At 47.3% G+C, this 25,165-nt stretch overlaps 1 protein-coding gene across 1 annotated transcript; it reads left to right on the forward strand.

Moving 5' to 3' along the window:
* Positions 1-12,706: 12,706 nt before the first annotated feature.
* LOC108281260 (interferon-induced transmembrane protein 3-like) lies at positions 12,707-13,108 on the forward strand. Its single transcript, XM_037727362.1, has one exon. The coding sequence runs from the start codon at positions 12,707-12,709 to the stop codon at positions 13,106-13,108; it is 402 nt and encodes a 133-aa protein (XP_037583290.1).
* Positions 13,109-25,165: the final 12,057 nt, after the last annotated feature.

Below are 25,165 nucleotides of genomic sequence, written 5' to 3' on the forward strand. Positions count from 1 at the left end.
AGACAGAGTTTTGCTCTTGTCACCCAGGACAGAGTGCAATGGCACAATCTTGGCTCACTGCAACTCCACACCACCCCCCCCGCCACCACCTGGGTTCAAGCAATTCTTCTGCTTCAGCCTCCTGAGTAGCTGGGATTACAGGCGGCTGCCACTACGCCCAGCTAGTTTTGTATTTTCAGTAAAGACAGGGTTTCACCATGTTGGCCAGGCTGGTCTTGAACTCTTGACCCACCCGCCTCAGCCTTCCAAATGGGAGGATTACAGGTGTGAGCCACTGCGCCCGGCAAAACCTAAATTTTTAACTAGCACCTAGGTGAATTTTTTCAGGGTGAACCAGAGCTCTCTGAAATCCCTTCCCCGGGATAGTCAATGAGGCTTTTGATTTAAACTTGCGTTTGAGGCTTGCAGAGACTAACACTGACATACCCAGGCCCTAACACACACCAGCTGTCTCCAGCTGTGCCAGGTGGTGAAGGATGCAGGGCAGCAGGAAGCCAGTCCCGGCTCTCAGGTGGATCCGGAGCTTCCACCTCCGTTGGAGCCCAGGCCCTGAGGGCACAGGGCCAAATTGCCACAGCGTTCCAGATGCTCCTGTCTCTCTCCCCTCTCCGGCCCCCCAAGACTGGGCTGCTGGAGGAAAGAGGCTGGGTTTGTTCCCTTTTATTGGTTAACTCTCTTCAGTCACCCCTTTCTCCTGCAGACACCTTGGGGACTTTCAGTAATTGTCAGCTGAATGAATAAATTAATGACAGAGAGAGACAGACATGTTAACAGCTAACAGCAATTCAAGCAAAATGGAGTAAGTGCTAAATAGTGGTGGAATGAGTCATGAATGCTGACAGGGAAGGAAGAGGGAAAAAGACATTCACTCTCTCCCCCTCCGCTGTCAAAACAGTGCCTTAACTCTTCCTCCCTCCATCTCTCTTACAGTCACAAGAGAACAGAAAACGTATGTGTATAGTTTCAAGAATAGTTCCAAAGCAAACACCCTTATAGCCACCCCCATGTGGTAGTCCCCAGGATAAGAAATAGAACCTTTGCCAAAACCTCAGAAGCCTCCCCTGGCCCCCTCCATGACATCACCATTCCCCACCTCTTGCCCTCATCCAACTTCTAATCTGAATCTGAGGGGAATAATTTTCTTATTTAAAAAAAAATTTTTTTTTTGAGACAGAGTGTGGCTCTGTTGCCAGGCTGGAGTGCAGTGGCATGATCTTGGCTCACTGCAACCTCTGCCTCCCTTGTTCAAGCGATCCTCCTGCCTCAGCCTCCCAAGTAGCTTGGATTACAGGCTCGTGCCACCAAGCCCAGCTAATTTTTGTATTTTTTGTAGAGGGGGGTTTCACCATGTTGGCCAGGCTGGCTCTGGCCTTGAACTCCTGACCTCAAGTGATCTGCCCACCTTGGCCTCCCAAAGTGCTGGGATTATAGGCGTTAGCAACCGCGTCCGGCTATTTTCTTATTTTTCTTTACTGTTTGACCATGAATGTCTATGTAACAAGACAAGACATTGCCTGGTTTTGAATTTACGACCACACGTTTTCTTCTGTGACTTGCTTCTTTGTGCAACATTTTTTGGACTTTTGCCTGTGTCGATGCTTGTGGTGGTAGTTATACATTCTCACTGCTGCATGGCGATTCTATTGTATAAACATACCACAATTTACTTAACCATTCTCCTGTTGATGGTCATTTGGATTGTGTCCAGTCTTTGGCAATTACTAACAAGGCTGCTGTATGTGCCTCCTAAAGCACACACCTCTTTAATATATTTAAGAGGAAGTGCAGCAGTCAGGCGCGGTGGCTCATGTCTGTAATCCCAGCACTTTGGGAGGCTGAGGCAGGCGGATCAGGAGTTCAAGACCATCCTGGCCAACTTGGTGAAATCTCGTCTCTATAAAAAATACAAAAATTAGCCAGGCATGGTAGCGCGTGTCTGTAATCCTAGCTACTTGGGAGGCTGAGGCAGGAGAACTGCTTGAACCAGGGAGGTGGAGGTTGCAGTGAGCTGAGATCATGCCACTCTACTCCAACCTGGTAACAGAGCAAGACTCTGCCTCAAAAACGAAACAACAACAACAACAAAACACACACACACACACACACACACAAAAAAAAAAAAAAAACCAAGAGGAAGTGCTGGGTCATGGAGTATGTGATTCTCAACTTTCCCAGGTAATGCCTAACTGTTTTCTGAAACGCATGTGCTCTGGACTCTCTCATCTGCAGTTCAACTTAGTAGCACTAGGGTAGTCTCTCCTAACAGGTAATACCAATTGAACTCTCTTGGTTTCATCAGGGTAAGAGTTTGGGGAAAGGGGAGGATAAAAATGGTCAGGTGTGGTGACTGACCATTTTTTTTTTGCAGGTGGCCGCCACCTTAGCAGGAGGCTAAGGCAGGAGGATCACTTCAGTCCAGGAATTAGAGGCTATAGTGAGCTATGATCATAGCCCTGTATGCCAGCCTGGGCAACAGAGTGAGTCCCTCTCAAAAAAAAAAGAAGAAAAAGGGTGCATAGAGACCCCCGATGGGAGTAAGCCCAAGGTTTATTGGCTACTGTGACAGTCAGTTAAAATTATTTTTGTCTGCCTGGTGCAGTGGCTCATGCCTGTAATCCCGCACTTTAGGAGGCCGAGGCAGGCAGATCACCTGAGGTTAGGAGTTTGAGACAAGCCTGACCAACACTGCAAAATCCTGTCTCTACAAAAATACAACAATTAGACAAGCATAGTGTCACACGCCTGTAATCGCAGCTACTCGGAAGGCTGAGGCAGGAGAATCACTTAAACCCAGGAGGCAGAGGTTGCAGTGAGCCAAGGTCACATCGCTGCACTCCAGCCTGGGCAACAGAGAAAGACTCTGTCTCAAAAAAAACAAAAAGAAAACAAAACCCCAAAACAAAAAATTATTTTTTTTCTGTGAGTCACAGAAATCTCCAAATAACCAGTCAGATATCCAGACTGCTGTAGTGCTCCAGGAGGTAGATTCCTTTGCTCTTGTTCCACTGTCTCTGCACATAGCTTCAGCTGCTCGAGCTCCAGCCATCACGTCTATATCCTAGCCAACAAGAAGGAGGAAAGACAAAATTTTTGTGCCTTTCCTTTGAATACACTTTCAGAAAGTCACACAAGCACTGCCTATTTTCCAGTGGCCAGAGTCTAATCTAACAGACACAAAGAACCACAAGTGATACTGGGGAATGTAGTCTTTGTTCTTGGTGGCTGTGTGCCCAGCTAAAAGCTGGGAGTTCCATGATTAGGGAAGAAAGGAGAATACATTTGTAGGACAATGAACAATCTCTGCCTTGGATATCCTTGCTTAGAAGAGCATTTCTAGGTAGGTCTGCCTAATGCCCACACCACACACACTTACAGATACATATCCCCAAGTCAAAATGGAGAGTAAAATACGTATTTAGCAATGCCATGTTTTATTTATTTATGTATTTATTTTGAGACGGAGTTTTACTCTTGTTGCCCAGGCTGGAGTGCAATGGCGCAATCTCCACTCACTGCCACCTCTCCTTCCCTGTTCAAGCAATTCTCCTGCTTCAGCCTTCTGAGTAGCTGGGATTACAGGCATGCATCACCATGCCCAGCTAATTTTGTATTTTTAGTAGAGATAGGGTTTCACCAGGTTAGCCAGATTGGTCTCGAGTCCTGACCTCAGGTGATCCGCCCGCCTCAGCCTCCCAAAGTGCTGGGATTGCAGGTATGAGCCACCGTACGTGGAAATGCCACATCTTTAAATATTACAATATATACTCTCTGTTCATCTAGGAAACTGTGGTGCCCACATGGTGAGTATTATGTAAGTGTCTTCCCCTCTTGTTGTAGGCTTCTCATCCTCCTCTCGGGATCCCCTATTCTCATTTGTTAAGGCTGCGGCCTTTCCCCTGGGCCTTTCCTAAGGAACTGGGACTTACCTCCCTTTTGATACATAAACACCATCCTGAAACCCAGGCAGGAGCCACACATCAAGCCCAGTATATATGTAAACTGAACTGCGAGGAAACCCATTTATTTTTTAAATTTGATTTATTTGATTGATTGATTGATTTTATTTATTTATTTTTTTGAGATGGAGTCTCGCTCTGTTACCCAGGCTGGAATGAAGTGGCACAATCTTGGCTCACTGCAAACTCTGCCTCCTGGGTACAAGCGAATCTCCTGCCTCAGCCTCCCGAGTAACTGAGATTTCAGGTGCTCACCACCACGCCCAGCTAATGTTTGTATTTTTAGTAGAGACGGGGTTTCACCATGTGGGCCAGGCCTGGTCTTGAACTCCTGACCTCAAGTGATCTACCTGCCTCAGCCTCCCAAAGTGCTGGGATTAAAGACATGAGTCACCATGCCAGGCCGTGAGCAAACCCATTTCTCACATCCCAGAAATTTTCTACCTCAAAAGGCTTCCAAAGCTCTTAACTACAGGAAGAATATGACCAAACTCTTGGCTGTTCCATGTCAAGCACTTTTTTTTTTGTTTTTGGAAACTGAGTCTCACTCTTGTTGCCCAGGCCGGAGTATGATGGTACAATCGCTACTCACTGCAACCTCCGCCTCCCGGGTTCAAGAGATTCTTGTGCCTCAAACTCCTGAGTAGCTGAGACTACTGGCAACCACCACCACGCCTGGGTAATTTTTGTATTTTTAGTAGAGGCGGGGTTTCACCATGTTGGTCAAGCTGGCCTCGAACTTCTGACCTCAAGTGATCTGCTCACCTTGGCCTCCCAAGTGCTGGGATTACAGGCGTGAGCCACCGCACCCAGTCTGCCCAAAAGAATTAAAAGCAGGATATCACAGAGTTATTTGGACACCCACGTTCATAGCAGCGTTGTTCACAAAAATCAAAAGGTGGAAACCACCCAAATGTCCATCTACAGATGAATGGAGCAACAAAATGTGATATGTACATGTAGTAAGATATTCAGCCTTAAGAAGTAAAGAAATTCTGATACATGCTACAGTGGATAAACCCTGGGGACATCATCCTAAGTGGAATATGCCAGGCACAAGAAGACAATTGTACATACTGTACAATTCCATTTACTTGTGATACCTAGAACAGTAAATCCCAGAGAGAAAGTTCCATTTACTTGTGATACCTAGAACAGTAAATCCCAGAGACAGAAAAAGAAAAGGGGCTGCCAGGGGCTGGGAGAGGGGAGAATGGGGAATTGTGGCTTAACATGTAGGGTCCTGAACCACTGCACCTGGCCTGGATCATATGGTAATTCTATGTTTTATTTATTTATTTACAAGACAAGGTCTCACTCTGTCACCCAGGCTGGAGTGCAGTGATATGATCATAGTTCACTGCAAACTTGAACTCTGAGCTCAAGGTATCCTTCTACCTCTACCTCCCAAAGCGCTGAGATTACAGGCATGAGCCACCATGCCCAGGCTATGTTTAATTTTTTTTCTGAGACAGAGTCTCACTCTGTCACCCAGGCTGGAGTGCAGTGGAGTGATCACAGCTCACTGCAGCCTCAACCCAGGCTCAAGAGATCCTCCCACTTGTTTCCCAAGTAGCTGGCACCACAGGTGCACACCACCATGTCAAGCTAATTTAAAAAATTTTCTTTTGTAGAGATGGGGGTGGTCTCTCTGTGTTTCCCAAGCTGGTCTTGAACTCCTGGCCTCAAGTAGTCCTCCTTCCTTGGCCTCCCAAAGTACTGAGGCTGTAGGTGTGAGCCACCACACCTGGCCTATGTTTAATTCCCTGAGGGACTGCCATACTGTTTTCTACAGCAGGTGCATGATGTACATTTCCACCCACAGTGACAAAAATTTCAGTTTCCCAATATCCTTGCTAAGGCTTGTTATTTTCTGGTTTTTATTTATTTTTATGTTTAAAATATTTATTTATTTACTTATTGAGACAGAGTCTTGCTCTGTTGCCCAGGCTGGAGTGCAGTGCAGTGGCATGATCATAGCTTATTACAGGGTTGAATTCCTGGCCTCAAAGATCGTACTTTTTCAGCCTCCCCAGTAACTGGGACTATAGGCATGTGTGACCACACCTGGCTAATTTTTAATTTTTTAATTTTTTCGGGGTCTGGCTATGTTGCCCAGGCTGGTCTCCAACTCCTGGCCTCAAGTGATCCTCCCAGTTTGGCCTCCCAAACTGCTGAGATTACAGGTGTGAGTCACTGTGCCCAGCCTATTTTTAAATATATTTTTAAATTTTTCCTTGTAACCATCTTTGGTTTTTTTTTGAGACAGGGCCTCACTTTGTCCCACAGGCTGGAGTGCAGTGGTGCTATCTCGCCTTACTACACCTTCGACCTCCCGAGTTCATGCAACTCAGTCCCCCAAGTAGCTGGGACTATAGGTGCACCACGCCTGCCTAATTTTTGTTTTTTTTTCTTTGAGACAGAGTTTTGCTCTTGTCACCCAGACTGGAGTGCAATGGCATGATCTCTGCTCACTGCAACCTCCACCTTTTGGGTTCAAGCAATTCCCCTGCCTCAGCCTCCCAAGTAACTGGGATTACAGGTGCCTGCCACCATGCCCAGCTAATTTTATTATTATTATTATTATTATTTTTATTTATTTATTTATTTTTTTGAGACGGAGTTTCCCTCTTGTTACCCAGGCTGGAGTGCAATGGCGCGATCTCGGCTCACCGCAACCTCCGCCTCCTGGGTTCAGGCAATTCTCCTGCCTCAGCCTCCTGAGTCACTGGGATTACAGGCACGTGCCACCATGCCCAGCTAATTTTTTGTATTTTTAGTAGAGACAGGGTTTCACCATGTTGACCAGGATGGCCTCGATCTCTTGACCTCGTGATCCACCCGCCTCGGCCTCCCACAGTGCTGGGATTACACGCTTGAGCCACCGCGCCCGGCCTAATTTTATTATTATTATTATTTTGTATTTTGAGTAGAGACAGGGTTTCACCATGTTGGCCAGGCTGGTCTTGAACTCCTGACTTCAGGTAATCTGCCTGCCTCGGCCTCCCAAACTGCTGGGATTACAGGCATGAGCCACCATGTCCAGCCAGATAGTAGCCATCTTAATGGAGTGAGATGGCTTACTTTTAAAGATTCTTTCTAAACTGAACCCAGACCCTGGCATAGCAGAGATGGTTACAGAGTGAACACATTTGATGAACAGTCGAGGTAGTTTTGTTTTCCAGGGTTTATTCCATGAAGAAACAGTCTTTAAGAGGCTGGTATCTTGTCCAAGGTCAAGAGCCTAAATTTGAATTGTTTGACTGAAAGGCATCATGTTCTCTACGACACAGTGGTCCCGCCTATGGGCTTGCTTTCCCCTGCCAGGCCCCCAAAGCCCACCGCCCTCTGGCCTCGGGATGAGCAGCTTCTTTCATGAGAGAGGCCGCTCCTGCTGTAGTCACCTCTCTACCTGGTTCGACCCTATGCAAGGCAAACAAACCTAGGAGAAAGAAACCCACTGGCATGCAAAATCCAGTGACCCCAAACGCAACCAGCCCACCAGCAATGCTCTGGGAGTCTGGGCTGCGGACAGGAGCATAGCCAGCCCTCCCCTCCCACACCCAGAGCCTGGCGGGGCAGAGCAAGTCACGTTTCAGCTTCACTCACAGGCCAGCTTGAAATGCGGTCCAGCCGCCACTGCCTCCTGAGAACTCCTCCGGATGCCTGCAGGCTTATTCCGGGCTGACTCACTTCCTCACCTTAATTCTCCCCTAATACCTTCTCTTTCTCTGCTGCTTTACTCCTGGTACCACTATCTGGGTGTGGAATGTCTGGGGAAGCTGTGCAGGTGGGTTGGCTGAGCTGTCTGCCCAGATACCACAAACGGCTAGGGAGAGAGGATGCGGGGGTAAAAGTAAACCAGATTTGTCTGCTGGTTCTGAAGTGCTTCCTAATCCCCTCAGTCAGTTTGATCTTTGCAAACATGAGCACAGGTCAATACCTCTAAACAGGGGTCCTGAGGGGCTGGTGGAGGATGGAGCAGAGGATGGATGAAGAACAGGAAGTGGGGGAAAATGATGGCTGCTTTGGCTTTTAGAAACTTCCATCCTACATTACCTTCCCTGGGGAAACTCCCAACTCCCATCCCTGGGAGAACAGACTGCATCCTGGAAGGTCAAGTTCAAGGTCATGTTAAGTTTGATGGTTTCCTGGATGAGACTAAAGAGGCATCATTAATATCCTCAGCCTATTTCCGGAAGTCCTGTTGTTCCTTTTGCCTACATGTATGCTGTCCTTCCCTCTATACAACTTAACTTTCCTTTTCGGGTTTTGGATGTTTTGTCCATACGTTGCTTCCTGTGTTTGCCTGTTTCAGCTTGTACATTAGGAGATAGAAATTGGATCAAAGTTTTAATTTTATTTAAGTTATACATTTACTTAGTTTAAAGAGTCAAAGGATGGTGCAAAACTTATGAAAAAGAGCCATTTCCCTCTCCCTTAGCAGAGATAATCATCTTTAATTTTTTTTTTCTTCTTTTTTTGAGACAGAATGTCACTCTGTTCCCCAGACTGGAGTGCAGTAATGTGATCTCGGCTCACTGCAACCTCCATTTCCTGGATTCAAGCAATTATTCTCCTGCCTGAGCCTCTTGAGTAGCTGGGACTACTGGCGTGTGCCACCATGTCTGGCTAATTTTTGTATTTTTAGTAGAGATGGGGTTTTATCATGTTGGCCAGGCTGGTCTTGAACTTCTGACCTCAAATGATCCACCTACCTCAGCCTTCCAAAGTGCTAGGATTACAGGTATGAGCCACCAACGCTCAGCCCATTACATATTTTTAAAATCTCTCTAAGAAATATTGATAGTTTTTTTGTTGTATTTTTAAAACTTTTCTTTTCCCTGCATAAAACGGTTTTCTCCAAGTCGGTTTTTCCATTCATTTTCATCCTGCCTTTCATGTTAGAGGCTTTGGTCAGATGTCTGATGATTGTTGGTTATGTGAGTAGGGGCACTAAAAAGCTGATCGAAAAGTCTGAGCATATGGGGAGAACTTTTTGACTATGAACTTCATTGCAGGGTGATCTGGCTGAACCATTCATTGTTATGAGTATCTTTATGTCTTTTTTTTTTTTTTTTTTTTTTTTTGCTAGTCAGATTCTCCAAAATACACTTTTCCACTGATCACCTGGAGTTACGAAGGCCTGGGAACTCAGGGAATGAAAAAGGCTAGAGTTTGACACTACAGCTGTAAATGTTTGCTCAATCACCTGCTTTAAGTACAGATTCCTCTTACCAGCTGAGTCCAGAATCCTCGAATTTAGAGACAATGCAGTTTACTTTCCTCTGGGAATAAACTTTATTTATTTATTTAGAGACAGAGTCTCACTCTATCACCCAGGCTGGAGTACAGTGGAACAATCTCAGCTCAACTGCAACTTCCGTGTCCCAGGTTCAAGAGAGTCTTGTGACTCAGACTCCCAAGTAGCTGGGACTACAGACATACACCACCACACTGCACTAATTTTTGTATTTTTTATAGAGGTGGGGTTTCTCCGTGTTGTCCAGGCTAGTCTGGAACTCCTAGCCTCAAGTGATCTGCCCGCCTCAGCCTCCCAAAGTGCTGGGATTACAAGCATGTAATCCTGCCCAGCCATCTTCTGAAAATAAACTTTAGTCTCCCACCAATTGTCTGGATGGTAGAATATGGGAGGGTGTTTGGGGTATATAATTTTTTCTTAAATTTTCAAACCGCTGTCTTGTTCTTAAGCCCCACCTTCACCTCTAATTCTGGTGCCAATTCCTGAGCCTTTTGGAGATTCCACAGAGTAAATCTAGTTGCTTTTAGCTCTTTCTCCTATTCAGTTTAGGATTCAGCTCTCTTGGATCTGCTAAATTAGTTGCCACTAATTCATTTGTTTCCCAGCTTCCAAGACGGCATGGTTGTCTCCATTCCCATTGCTAACTCCTGGCCCACTCTGTGTGTGTATGATCTTTCTAGGACCTCAAGTGAAAGCCTCAGGTCTTCACCAAGGTCTCTCTACTCTGACTGCGGCCAGACTCCATTCTCCTAGCTCTGAAAAGCCTCTGAAACTTCAACTCAGCTGTCTAGCTGCAGATGCTATTCTCTACTCCATCTGCCAGAGTCTTGCCCTGTGAGTGGGGGTTTAGGAGTCAGCGAAGCCTCAAGAAGGATAATTTTAAAATAATCAACTTCCGGCCGGGCACGTTGGCTCACGCCTGTAATCCCAGCACTTTGGGAGGCCAAGGTGGGTGGATCACCTGAGGTAAGGCGTTCGAGACCAGCCTGGCCAACATAGAGAAATGCCGTCTCTACTAAAAATACAAAATTACCCAGGCATGCTGGCACATGCTTGTAATCCCAGCTACTTGGGAGGCTGAGGCAGAAGAATCGCTTGAACCCAGGAGATGGAGGTTGCAGTAAGCCAAGATCATGCCATTGCACTCCAGCCTGACCAACAAGAGTGAAACTCCATCTCAAAACACAAACAAACAAATAAACAAACAAAAATCAACTTCCAGCTGAGTGAAGTGGCTCAGGCCTGTAATCCCAGCACTTTGAAAGACTGAGGTGGATGGATCACATGAGGCCAGGAGTTCGAGACCAGCCTGGCCAACATGGTAAAACCACGTCTCTACAAAAATACAAAAATTAACCGGGCTTGGTGGTACATGCCTGTAATCCCAGCTCCTTGGGAGGCTGAGGCAGGAGAATCCAGGAGGCGGAGGTTCCCTAGTAGCTTCCGAGTAGCTGAGATTACAGGCACCCACCACTATGCCTGGCTAATTTTTGTATATTTAGTAGAGAGGAGATTTCACTATGTTGACCAGGCTGGTCTTGAACTCCTGACCTCAGGTAATCTACCTGCCTCAGCCTCCCAAAATGCTGGGATTACAGGTGCGAGCCTCTGTGCCCTGCCCAATACAGAATATTTTTATCCTCTCAAAAAGCTTCCTTGTGTCCTCAAGAAGGATTTTTATGCAGAATTTTTGGGTTTCTGCTCTGTGTCTCCTTTCTCTCCCCCCAAATCCCCGCTGCCTCGGCAGCCTTGCACTCCCATCTGTTTTCCCCACCCAGTAACACTGCCAGTCTCTCCTTGGACACTGTTTCCTACAGTCAAGAAAATGTCTTCAGTGTGAAGGCCGGGCGTGGTGATTTACGTCTGTAATCCCAGCACCTTGCGGGGCCAAGGCATGTGGATCACCTGAGGTCAGGAGTTCGAGAGCAGCCTGGCCAACATGGAGAAACCCCATCTCTACTAAAACTACAAAAATTAGCCGGGTGTGGTGGTACATGCCTATAGTTCTAGCTACTCGGGAGGCTGAGACAGGAGAATCGCCTGAACCCAGGAGTCGGAGGTTGCAGTGAGCTGAGATGGCACCACTGCACTCTGACAGGCGACAGAGCAAGAATCCATCTCAAAAAAAAAAAAAAGAACAGCAACAAAAAAAGAAAATGTCTTCAGCGTGAAAGCGGGGGTGAACTCTTAGTGACCATAGCCCTGTACTGTTTGATGTGCCATATCTGCAAAGAGTTGTTTATTATATTTTGTCTGGGCTTTATAGTCATTTATAGCAGGGCCAGAGAAAGATAAATCTGATACCAGCTACTCCATCTGACTTCTATCAGGCCTAGAACCAGAGGCTTTAAAATGTCTTTGTTTTTTTTTTTTTGTTTTTTTTTCTTTTTTTGAGACGGAGTTTCACTCATGTTACCCAGGCTGGAGTGCAATGGCGCGATCTCGGCTCACTGCAACCTCCGCCTCCTGGGTTCAGGCAATTCTCCTGCCTCAGCCTCCTGAGTAGCTGGGACTACAGGCACGCACCACCATGCCCAGCTAATTTTTTGTAGTTTTAGTAGAGACGGGGTTTCACCATGTTGACCAGGATGGTCTCGATCTCTTGACCTCGTGATCCACCCGCCTCGGCCTCCCAAAGTGCTGGGATTACAGGCTTGAGCCACCGCGCCCGGCTAAAATATCTTTTTTTTTTTTTGAAAGGGAGTCTTACTCTGTCAATCAGGCTGGAGTGCAGCAGTGTGATCTCGACTCACTGAAACGTCCACCTCCCGGGTTCGAGCTATCCTTCTGCCTCAGCCTCCCAAGTAGCTGGGACTATAGGCGCACGCCACCATGGCTGGCTGATTTTTGTATTTTTTTAGTAGAGATGGGGTTTCTCCATGTTGGCCAGGCTGGTTTCAAACTCCTGACCTCAAGCGATCTACCTGCCTCGACCTCCTAAAGTGTTGGGATTACAGGCATGAGCCACCACGCCTGGCCTAAAATATCTTTTTAAATACACATTTTCTTGACATGCTGGCTGAAACAGGGAACATGCAGAAAACACATCACGAAAGTGTCTTCCTTGTGTCGATCAGGAGAGCCCTTGTGTTTGGAGCCCTCCTGGGATCTTGAAGATAATCCAAAGGTCCTGATAGAATGAATCTAGTGGGGCTGTATTCTGGTGGCCTCTGGCAACTCCTGGGGGACGGGTGGGTGGGTAGGGGATACTGTGATTGTCAAACCAGCCACCGGGAGAGTCCCCTTAGGGTGTGATTTTAAAGTCAGATGGAGCAGGGTTTGCATTTTGGCTCTGACATTTACTGTGTGCCTGGGGAAAGTGATAGAATCACTCAGGGCTTGGTTTTCTTATTTACAAAACAGAGTAACACCAACCTTAGAGAACTATTAGAAGAGCTAATGGGAGAGATCGAAACTGGTGGGGAAAGGGCGGGCCCACTGAGACCTATCCCAGCAACCTGACCACAGCTGGTCTTCCCTGGACACCATGAACCACATTGTCCAAACATTCTTCACTTCCACCAACACTGACTGTCCCCCCAACTATGAGATGCTGAAGGAGGAGCATGAGGTGGCTGTGCTGGGGGCGCCCCACAACCCTGCTCCCCTGACATCTACCGTGATCCACATCTGCAGCAAGACCTCCATGCCTGACCATGTCATCTGGTCCCTGTTCGACACCCTCTTCATGAACTCCTGCTGCCTGGGCTTCATAGCATTCGTCTACTCCGTGAAGTCTAGGGACAGGAAGATGGTTGGTGACCTGACCAGGGCCCAGGTGTATGCTTCCACTGCGAAGTGCCTGAACGTCTGGGCCCTGATTTTGGGCATCATGATGACCATTCTGCTGATCATCATCCCAGTACTCATCTTGCAAGTCTATCAATAGATCAAGAGGAATCATCCAGCCCAAGGACTGCCCGTGACCTGTTTCCCACAACTCCACCTTTCATTCCTTGCCCTGCCCCCAACGGAGTCCCATAACAGCCCTTTATCCTCACACACTTTTCTACAAAAGCATTCAATAAAGTGCACGTGTTCCTGGTTAAAAAAAAAAAAAAAGAGCTAATGATGTAGCATGTCATATGCTGAGCCGAGTGCCTTCTACATAGCAACATCGAACATGTGGTGGCCACTGATAGCTCTATTTATGGACAGGAAGATGCTTTGCACCCTGTTAAGTAGTTCATAAACTTGGTGGTCAGCATCTTTTGGACAGCACAGCATCTAAATCCCCCTTCCTCCACTATGTGAAGGCCTCCCCCAGACAGGAATGATAGATCGTCACTGTCCCCATTCCTGCTCCATGGTGGCAAATGGGGCCCATTGGATGCTCCTGCTAAGGAAAACGGGAGAATGTTACTCGGGCAGTGGAGGCGGAGGCGGCACCAGGTCCCCAGGCATGGAAGCGAGGGTCCTAACCAGACCACGCCTGGGGTGGGATCCCGCTGGTCTCTGCTGCCAGTAACCCTTGGTTTTTGTTCTTTTTCTCATCCTGGGTTTCCGGCCTTTATGATGGTTCTATGGGCTGCCTGATATGTTTCCAAAAACATGACAAAACAAAGCTCTTCCACTTCATTAACCGGATTTCGTTTCTACTTCTTGTTACCAGAAACTCTGATTAATACACTTGGTGCCAAAAACAATGCAAGTCATTAAAAACCGGGCAATGAGGTCTGACACACCTGTGGGACTGAGAACGCCAAGTGAACACACCTGTTCTCCTGGTTGCGTTGTAAGGATAGGCAACTCATGGGAAAAGAAAAATAGCCAACAAAAGTTGAACCTCGGGAGTAAACAAAGAAGTAAAAATGAAAATAGATAGGGCCAGACACGGTGGCTAACATCTGTAATCCCAGCGCTTTGGGAGGTTGAGGTGGGCGGATCACTTGAGCTCAGGAGTTCAACGCCAGCCTGGGCAACATAGCAAAACCCTGCTCTACTAAAAATTCGAAAATTCGCCAGGCAGGGTGGCATGTGCCTGTAGTCCCAGCTACTCAGGAGGCTGAGGTGGGAGGATGGCTTGAGGCCAGGAGGTGGAGGTTGTTAGTGGACTGAGATTGCGCCACTGCACTCCAGTCTGGGTAACAGAGCAAGGCCCTCTCTCAAAACAAATTAATAAATAAAATAGATGACATTTTTTCCGGTCAAACTGATAAATACACATGCATGTAATGAAGTTATAACAGCTGGCGTTGGCAAGGGAGCAAGTGTCCCACCAGGTAGCAGAGAGAGTGCACAGCCTGGGCCAGTCCCAAGGAAGTCCAGGGGAGTGATGGAAACTTACTATTGGAGAAACACTTTAAAGATGAATTCCTATTGCTGAGGAGTTTTTCTTTTTTGGAGGTGGAGTCTCTCTGTGTCGCCCATGCTGGAGTGCAGTGGCATAATCTCGACTCGCTGCAAACTCCTCCTCCTGGGTTCAAGCAATTCTCCTGCCTCAGGCTCCGGAATAGCTGGATTATAGGCACCTGCCACCACACCTGCTAATTTTTGTATTTTTAGTAGAGACGGGGTTTCACCATGTTGGTCAGGCAGGTCTTGAACTCCTGATCTCAAGTGATCCACCAGCCTCAGCCTCCCAAAGTGCTTGGATGACAGGCGTGAGTCACCATTCTCCACCTCCTGTCAGATCAGCAGCAGCATTAGATTCTCAGAGAAGTGTGACTGCGATTGTGAACTGCGCATGCGAGGGATCTAGGTTGTGCTCCTTGTGAGAATCTAATGCCTGATGGTCTGAGGTGAAGTTGAGGCGGTGATGTTAGCGCTGGGGAGGGGCTGCAAATACAGATGAACGTTATCAGAGAGGTTTGCCGGCACAGAGACCATCATAAATCAATTGCTTGCAGAGTCATCTCAAAACCCCATCAGTGAGTGGCAAGGGACAATTAAGCTACATCTGGTGACAGGCTTTATGGTGGCAAATGAGTCGATGTACTTCAGTTGCACAGCTGCCTTAAAAGTATGTTTGAGACATCTTCAAGTCTGTGTACGTTCTGAAATAAAGTCAAGGCTGAAGGTCCCGAGATTGCCAGAAAAGCACTGAAAAGCCTGCTTCCATTTCCAACATCCTACCCTTGTGAAGCACGGTTTTTTGCAGTGACAGCAACCAAAACGAGATTATGGCGTAGACTGGGCATAAGCAACACGCTTGGGATGTCACTGTCTCCCAAACCACCTAGATGGGACTGTCTGGCTGCAGGAAAACAAGCTCAGGGATCCCACTGATTCTATATTATGGAAAGTTGTGTAATTATTTCATTATATTACAATGTAGTTATAATAAAAATAAAGTGTGTAATAAAATGTTTGAGTTTGAGTCATCCCAAAACTATCCCCCACCCCCATCCATTAGTTCATGGATGACAGTGGAAAAACTGTCATCCATGAACTAATCCCTGGTGACAAAAAAGTTGGAAACCACTGCCTTAGCTGTTCTCTCACCCCCGTTTCTCCTCTCCCCCAACCCTAGGCAACAAATAATCTACTCTGTTGCTTTTGATTTCTCTATTCTGGACATTCCATATAAATGGAATCATTTACTATGTGATCCTGTGTGGTCTTCTGTGACTGGCTTCTTTCACGTGGCATGTTTTCAGGGTTCATCCATGTTGTAGCCTGTATCAGAACTTCATTCCTTTCTATGATTGGATCATATTTCATTGTATGGACATATCACATTTCATTTATCCATCTTCAGTTGATGGCTTTTTGGGGAGATGCCACTTTTGGGTACTACGGATCATGTTGCTATGGACATTTTCATGCCAGTTTTCATGTGGAGGCATATTTTCACTTGTCTTGGGTGTCTACCTAAGAGGGGACTGGCCGGGTCACATAGTGTCCATATGTTTAATTTTTGGAGGATCTGCCAAACTGTGTTTCAAAGTGGCTGCCCCATTCGACATTCCCACCAGTAGTGTAGGAAGGTTCTGATTTCTCCACATCCTTGCAAAGACTTGTAATTGTTTATCTTTTTTATTCCAGCCATCCCAGTGGCTGTGAGGTGGTATCTCATTGTTAGTGGGTGTTTTGTTTTGTTTTGAGCCAGAGTTTCACTCTTGTGCCCAGGATGGAGTAGAATGACATAATCTCGGCTCACTGCAACCTCTGCCTCCCGGGTTCAAGCAAGTCTCCCGGCTCAGCCTCCCAAATGGCTGGGATTACGGGAGGCTGCCACCATGCCCTGCTAATTTTTATATTTTTAGTAGAGACGGGGTTTCACCATGTTGGCCAGGCTGGTGTCAAACTCCTGACCTCAGGCGATCCACCTGCCTCAGCCTCCCAAAGTGCTGGGATTGGAGGCTTGCCACCAAGCTCAGGCTTATTTTTTTTTTTTTCTGAGTCAGGGTCTTGCTCTGTCACACAAGCTGGAGCACAGTGTTGCCATCGGAGCTCACTGCAACCTCTGGGCTTAAGTAATCCCCCCACTTTAGCCTCCAGAGTAGATGAGACTACAAGTGTGTGCCACCATGCCCAGCTAAGTTTTTCTTTTCTTTTCTTTTTTGTACAGACAGGGTCTCACTCTGTGGCCCAGGCTGGTCTCAAACTCCTGGGTTTAAGCGATCTACCCACCTTGGCCTCCGGAAGTGCTGGGATTACAGGTGTGAGAGCGACTGCACCCAGCTGTGTGTTTGTTTGAGATAGATCCTCAATTTATCACCCAGGCTAGAGTACAGTGCCATGATCTCAGCTCACTGCAACCTCTGCCTCCTGGGCTCAAGCAAGCATGTCTGGCTAATTTTTGTATTTTTGTAGAGACAGGGTTTCACCATGTTGGCCATGCTGGTCTTGAACTCCTGACCTCAATTGATTCACGAGCTTCAGCCTCGAAAAGTGTTGGGATTATAGGCATAAGCCATTGCGCCCGACATCAGCCACGTGTTTTTAAAATTTTTTTCTTTTATTATTTTTTTTTTTTTTTTGAGACGGAATCTGACTCTGTTGCCCAGGCTGGAGTGCAATGGCAGGATCTTGACTCACTGCAACTTCCACCTCCCGGGTTCAAGCGATTCTCCTGCCTCAGCCTCCTGAATAGCTGGGACTACAAGCAAGCACCGCCATGCCCAGCTAATTTTTGAATTGTTAGTAGAGACGGGTTTTCACCATGTTGGCCAGGATGGTCTCAATCTCTTGACCTCGTAATCTGCCTGCCTTGGCCTCCTAGAGTGCTGAAATTTCAGGTGTGAACCACTGAGCGGCGCTAATTCTTTTTTTTGAGACAGGCTCTCTTGCCCAGGCTGGAGTCCAGTGGTACAATCTCAGCTCCCTGTAGCTTTGACCTCCCAGGCACTGATCCTCCTACCTCAGCCTCCCAAGTAGTTGGGACTACAGGTGTGCACCACCACACCTGGCTAATTTTTTTTTTTTTTTTTTTTGAGACAGAGTTTCACTCATGTTGCCTAGGCTGGAGTACAATGGCATGATCTCAGCTCACTGCAACTTCCACCTCCCTGGTTCAAGTGATTCTCCTGCCTCAGTCTCCCGAGTAGCTGGGATTACAGGCATGCGCCACCATGCCTGGCTATTTTTGTATTTTTAGTAGAGACAGGGTTTCTCCATGTTGGTCACGCTGGTCTCGAACTCCCGACCTCAGGTGATCCGCCCACCTTGGCCTCCCAAAGTGCTAGGATTAGAGGTGTGAGCCACTGTGCCTGGCTAATTTTTGTATTTTTAATAGAGACAGGGTTTTGCCATGTCGTCTAGGCTGAAATTTTTATTTTTTGTTTTTTGAGACAGGGTCTTACTCTGTCACCCAGACTGGAGTGCAGTGATGCAATCTTGGCTCACTGCAACCTCCACCTCTAGGGCTCAAGTTATTCTCCCACCTCAGCCTGCTAAGTAGCTGGGATTACAGATGTACACCACTATACCAGCTAATTTTTTTATTTGAAAAAATGTTTTAATTAAAAAAAAAATTTACAGAGGGTCACCCTCTGTTTCCTAGGCTGCAGTGCAGTGGCACAATCTTAACTCACTGTAACCTCAAACTCCAGGGTTCAAGTGATCCCCACCCCCTCAGCCTCCCAAAGTGCTGGGATGACAGGTGGGAGACCCTTCACCCAGCCCCATTCCCCATTGTGGTTTTGATGTGCACTTTCCTGGTGGCTCATCTTCCCTGCTTCTCTTACACTCTCTGCAAAGGGAGAATCAAGAGGTTTCTCAAGGTCTCTGAGGGCTGTTGTCACACCCTTTTACTCCCTGTCACCACACTGGCTACTCCCCACCCCACACCCGCAGCTGTGACTCTCCATGGTGCTGAGGGAAACCCTTCGTGAACTCAGGATGTCAAGCTAGAGAGACCATTGTCTTCATCCAGTTTAAACTGCTAAACTATCTGACAGGTGAGGAAACTGAGGCCCAGAGGAATGCATGCAGGTTACCTAAAGGTGCCTGGCGTGTTAGTGGCAGAGCTGGGCTGAGACCAGAGAATCCAGGCTTGTGCAGGGGATCAGAAGCTCTGGGTTTGATTCCCAACCATCGCCATGACTGTGCCCTTCCTTCCTCCCTCCCTCCCTTCTTCCCTTCTTTCCTTCTTCCTCTTTCTCCTCCTCCTCTTTCTTTCATTTTCTTTCCCTCCCTCCCTCCCCTTTCTCTCTCTCTCTTTTTCTTTCTTTCCTTCCTTCTTCCTTCCTTCCTTTTCTTTCTCTTTTTCTTTCCTCCCTTATTTCCCTCCCTCCCTCCTCGTCCCCTCCTCTTCTTCTTCCTCCTTCTCTTCTTCTTTTTCTTCTTCTCTCTTCTTCTTTTCTCTCTCTGTCTCTGTCTCTGTCTCTCCCTCTCTCTCTCTCCCTCCCCCCACCCACCTCCGACAGAGATTTTCTCTTGTTGCCCCGGCTGGAGAGCAATGCTGCAATCTCAGCTCACAGCAACCTCCACTTGCCTGGTTCAGGCAATTCTCCTGCTTCAGCCTCCCGAATAGCTAGGATTACAAGCATGCACCACCATGCCCAGCTAATTTTGTATTTTTAGTAGAGACGGGGTTTCACCAGGTTGGCCAAGCTGATCTCGAAATCCTGACATCAGGTGACCCACCCGCTTCAGCCTCCCAAAGTGCTGGTATTACGGACATGAGCCACTGCACCCGGTCCCTCTCTCTTTCTCTCCCCCTCCCTCCCTTTTTTCCTTTTCTCTCTCTCTCTTTCCTTTTGAGACAGGGTCTCACTTTGTTGCCCAGGTTGAAGTGCAGTGTTGAGATCATGGGCTCACTGTAGCCTTGACTTCCTGGGCTCAAGCAATCTTCCCAGCTCAGCTTCCCGAGTAGCTAGGGCTATAGGTGTGCACCACATCTAGCTAATTTAAAATTTTTTTTGTAGAGACAGGGTCTCACTCTATTTCCCAGGCTCGTCTTGAACTCTTGGGCTCAAGTAATCTTCCTGCCTCCGCCTTCCAAAGTGCTGGGATTACAGGCATGAGCCGCCACTCCCAGCCTTGTGGGCTACTTTCTGAGCCTTCTGAACAGCAGTTTCCTCATCCATATAATGGAGATGATAACTACCCTATGGGGTTGTTTTGAGGATATAAAATATTTAACATACTAAGTAAATAACATTTAATTTTGGAATAATTACTATTTATGTGCCTATGATAAAAGAAAGTCAAACAGTGCAAAGGAGTATAAAGCGAAAAAGAAATCTCTTTCCTCCAACCCCGTCCTGGGGGCCACCATTAACACCAGATTCTTGTCTTTTCTGTCAGCTCTCTTCTATGGATATAATGGAAGTTATTTATCACATGGGACCCTAGAGCTGGAGATCATTAACTTGCCTGCTTTTCTAAGCTGGTCCTTCCACTTTGCCCCTTCAACCCCCCTTCCTGTGCCAGCACACAAACCGAGGGGCTCCCTTATTTGTCCAGCTCCCCCTTCCCAAGCCCCTCCACCTGGTAATGATTTCCTAGAGAGTCTCCCAGGGGTCTCCATGGGGACGTTTCCTGCTCCAGTCTCCATGGCAACCCTTCAGGTTGCCATGGTGACGCTTAAGCAATTATTTGGAGACCCTTAAATAAATCACCCGTGGTGGTATATGCTAGAAGCGTTTGGCTCTGGCTCTTGTGTTCGGGGCCAGGGTTGGGGCCCAGGCCCGAAGGCAGAAAATGTGGGGCAGCGGGGGATGGTGATCTGAGCCTGATGCCCTCGGTCTGGCCCTGTGAGGGGCCCTTTCTGGGCAAAATTGGAATTAAGCCTTTTGTGAAGTGGTGTGAGGACAGGAGGCAGTTAGGCATGTGCAGTCCTTAAACAGGAAGACCCTGCTGCCAGGACGACATCTTAACCCTGCTTGGGATGGGGGCAACTTGGAGCTATGCAGTCACCAAGCAGGGATTCCACTCCAGGGATTCTGCTGGGCTCCAAGGCCCTCACTCCTCCTTGACGCCAAATTCTAGGAGGAAACTTAAGACGGAATCCATTCCTTCCTATATTCATTTATTTGACCAATATGTTTAAAGTGGCTGCTGCGTGCCAGGCACTGTGTGCTAAGCACTGGGAATACAGCAGTTAATTAAAAAACAAAACCCCTGTCCTCATGGAGCTTACATTAGAGTGGGGAGAGGCAGACAATTAGCAAAATAAAACATCCATGGTTGGGCACAGTGGCTCATGCCTTAATTCTAGCACTTTGCAATGCCAAGGCGGGTAGATCTCCTGAAGTCAGTTCGAGACTAGCCTGGTCAACATGGTGAAACCCCATTTCTACTAAAAACACAAACATTAGTCAGGCATGGTGGCGGGCACCTGTAATCCCAGCTACTTGGGAGGCTGAGGCAGAATCGCTTGGACCCAGGAGGTGGAGGTTGCAGTGAGCCGAGATCATGCCATTACACTCCAGCCTGGGAGACAAGAGCAAAACTCCGTCCCCCTGCCCCACTGCCCCCCAAAAGAGAAAAAAACATCCAGGTTAGGGAAGGGGCCTAGGGAACAGCAGGGTAGGCTGTGGCACACACTGACACCAGGGCTGGGGGTCCCAGGTACCCCCTCAGGGCTTGGCTTCAGGTCTCAGGACAATTCCTGAAAGGTGGGAGGGTGAGGTCTGGAAGGAACCAGCCAAGACTTGAGGCTCTGTCAGCAGTGACCAGCTCCCTCCGTGTGTTCTTCGTAAGCGATGTACAAAGCTTTCCAGCTTCTAGATGCCTCACGGATGCTTGGAAGCAGACACGCATGGCTGAGAGTTTAATCTCCGTTATACAGACTGGGAAACAGACACAGAGGGAGGCAGCCTGCTGAAGGCAATGCCACTAATGGCAGACAGAAATGTGACTAGAACTGGAGTCATGGATATCCCAGTCCAGGTCCATTCCTGCCAGACCAGTGGACTTATTACCAGGTCTGCAAATTCATACTTCCCTGGGTGCTCTCTTACTGAACAAGTAGCTTATCTTGTACATGAGAAAGATCATGTTGTCTATGGGGAGAGGTTGTGATTTACCTGTAACACCAGCCTCAGGTGATTATACCTTGCTCCCTGACTCGGAGCTTTACTGCAGGCCACTGGTGTGGACTAATGCCTGGTGTGTGTGAATGAATGGGTCAGGCCCGTTCCTTGGTGGTGGAACACTGCAAGGTACAAGAACATGATTCTTCTTCTTCTTCTTTCTTCTTCTTCCTCCTCCTCCTCCTCCTCTTCCTCCTCTTCTTCTTCTTCTTCTTTCTTCTTCTTCTTCTTCCTCTTCTTCTTCTTCCTTTCTTCTTCTTCTTCTTCTTCTTCTTCTTCTTCTTCTTCTTCTTCTTCTTCTTCTTCTTCTTCTTCTTCTTCCCCCTCCTCCTCCTCCTCCTCCTCCTCCTCCTCCTCCTCCTCTTCCTCTTTTCCTTCTTCCTCTTGTTCTTCTTCTTGAGACAGAGTCTCACTCTGTCACCCAGGCTGGAGTGCATTGGTGCGATCTCAGCTCACTGCAACCTCTGCCTCCCAAGTTCAAGCAATTCTCCTGTGTCAGCCTTCTGAGTGCTGGGACTACAGGCACAGCCCACCGCACCTGGCTAATTTTTGTATTTTTTAGTAGATATGGGTTTTTGCCATGTCGGCCAGGCTGGTCTCAAACTCCTGACCTCAAGTGATCCACCCACCTCGGCCTCCCAAAGTGCTAGGCTTATAGGTGTGAGCCACCATGTCTAGCCAAGAACATGATTCTTCTAACCTCTGACTTCCTCAGGCACAGGCACTCCTCCTGGAAATGAACTTTGGAGGCACAGGCCTACTTAAGGTTTGGGCAACCCAAAAAGCTTCCTGAGAAGGTGATGAGACTCTAGACTGTCTACACTGGGATCTTTTCACCATTTTTTCCCTTCCTTTTTAAAAAAAATTTTTTTTCCCTTTTAGACAGGGTTTTGCTCTGCCACTCAGGCTGGAGTACAGTTGCATGATTTTGGCTCACTGTAGTCTCTGCCTCCCAGGTTCAAACGATTCTCATGCTTTAGCATCCTGAGTAGCTATGACTACAGGCATGCACCACTGTGCCTGGCTAATTTTTGATCTTTAGTAGAGAGAGACAGGGTTTCACTATGTTGGTCAGACTGATCTTGAACTTCTGACCTCAAGTGATCTACCTGCTTCAGCCTTCCAAAGTGCTGGGATGCTGGGATTACAGGTGTGAGTCACTGCACTTGGCCTCTTCTTTTTTAAAAACATTAGATCCAGTCTGGGCATGGTGGCTCACACCTGTAATCTCAGCACTTTGGGAGGCTAAGGTGGGAGAATGACCTGAGGTCAGGAGTTGGAGACCAGCCTGATCAACGTGGTGAAACCCCGACTCTACAAAAAATACAAAAATTAGCCAGGTGTGGTGGCACGTGCCTGTAATCCCAGCTTCTCAGGAGGCGGAGGCTGGAGAATCACTTGAACCTGGGAGGCAGAGGTTGCAGTGAACCGAGATCATGCCACTGCACTCAGGCCTGGGCAACAAAGTGAAACTCCGCCTCAAGGTTAGATCCGTATTTTTAGGACGAGTTCATTTGGCAGGTGAGTTGTCCCATACTCCTTGGTGGATTCCAGCTTCCATGACTACCATCTGCTTCTCTTTTCTGAGTGTGACCTATCCACCTTCATATAGGTCTCAGGTTTGGGGCCAGGTTAGCAGGTAATAGAAAATCATTTCTGGTTAATTTAGGCCCCAGGAAGCATTTACTGGAAAGTTCTTGGACAGCGAGTAGAGGAACTAAATGGCCAACCTGTGGGTTATGTGGTTACTGAGCACCTGAAACTCGAGATGTGTCAAGTGTAAAACATACACTGGATTTTGAAAACTTAGTATGAAAATAAGAGTGTAAAATATCTCAGTCATTTTTATATTGATTACATGTTGAAATGATATTTTGAGTACGTTGGGCTACATAAAATGTATTGTTAAAATTAATTTCTTGTTTCTTCTCCCTAGGCTCAAGTGATCCTCCCACCTCAGCCTCCCAGGTAGGTGGGATTACAGGTGCATGCCACCATGCTGGATAATTTTTTGTATTCTCTGTAGAGATAGGGTTTTGACATGTTGTCCAGGATGGTCTCAAACTCCTGAATTCAAGCACTCCTCCTGCCTCAGTCTCCCAATGTCCTGGGATTTCACACGTAAGCTACCATGCCTGGCTAATACTAGATTTTAAATTACATATGGACTGGGAGTGGTGGCTCACCCCTGCAATCCCAGCACTTTGGGAGGCCAAGGCAGGTGAAGTTGGAGTTCGAGACCAGCCTGGTCAATATGTGAAACCGCATCTCTACAAAAATACAAAAAAAAAAAATTAGCTGGGTGTAGTGGTGTGCGCCTGTAGTCCCAGCTACTTGGGAGGCTGAGACAGGAAAATTGCTTGAACCTGGGAGGTGGAGGTTGCAGTGAGCTGAAATTTTGCTATCACACTCTAGCCTGGGCAACAGAGAAAGACTGTCTCAAAAAAAAAGAAATTACATATGACTTACATAATTACTGTTTTCTATATTACTATACACTACAGTACTGCTGGACAGTGCTGTGACTAGATTAATTCCACAAGGAAAGGAGCCAAAGGAGCCATAGCAATATTGTTCATTGATCTAAACCCTGGACCTGGTATTGGGGCCAGGATATAGTAAGTGGTCAGAAAAGTGTTATTTATTGAATGAATGTTTGACAGTCCCATTTTCCATCAACCCAGAAACATTTTAGACAGCCTGTGATGGGAATGTGATCTAATTTAAATGTCAGTTTATATATTAAAAAAAAAAAACAAAAAAACTGTAACTCAAGCATGCAATTTGCAAGAAGGGGAAAGGAAAAGGGAGAATGTAGGGATCAGGGTCTCAGTCCCTTTTTTCTGAGGGATTGAGGGGATATTCTGACCTTGGTCAAGACAAAAAAGGAGAAAAGAAAGGTCCTGCCCATCAGAGGCAGAGATACGATCATTCCCCACTTCCTGTGCCCCCCTCCCTTTCTTTGCTAACAGAGGCGCCTATTTTTAGCTAGGCACATGGCCACCCAGAGTCCAGACATTTTCCAGCCTCCCTGGAGCTGGGTTTGGCTACGTAAGTTCTGGCTCATGGGATGTAAACAGAAGTGTCAAGTAACTTTTGGAAACTTTCCTTAAAGGGAAGTGCTGTGTCTCTTTCCCCTTCTCCTGGCTGGAATGCCCGGAACCTCAGCGGCCACGCTGAACCATGAGGAGTGGTGGAGGGGTGGAACAGAAGGCTGCGAGGGGCCTGGGTTCCTCCCTGACAACTCAATGAACTGTCTTATCAGCCTTGGAATGCCTACTGTGGATTTTTTTTTTCTTTTTGGGACGGAGTTTCACTCGTTACCCAGGCTGGAGTGCAATGGCGCGATCTCGGCTCACCGCAACCTCCACCTCTTGGGTTCAGGCAATTCTCCTGCCCTCAACCTCCTGAGTAGCTGGGATTACAGGCACGCGCCACCATGCCCAGCTAATGTTTTGTATTTTTAGTTGAGACAGGGTTTCACTATGTTGACCAGGATGGTCTCGATCTCTTGACCTCGT

This window comes from Cebus imitator, unplaced genomic scaffold (genome assembly GCF_001604975.1).
Source record: "Cebus imitator isolate Cc_AM_T3 unplaced genomic scaffold, Cebus_imitator-1.0 Scaffold11, whole genome shotgun sequence".
NCBI classification, from domain to species: domain Eukaryota; kingdom Metazoa; phylum Chordata; class Mammalia; order Primates; family Cebidae; genus Cebus; species Cebus imitator.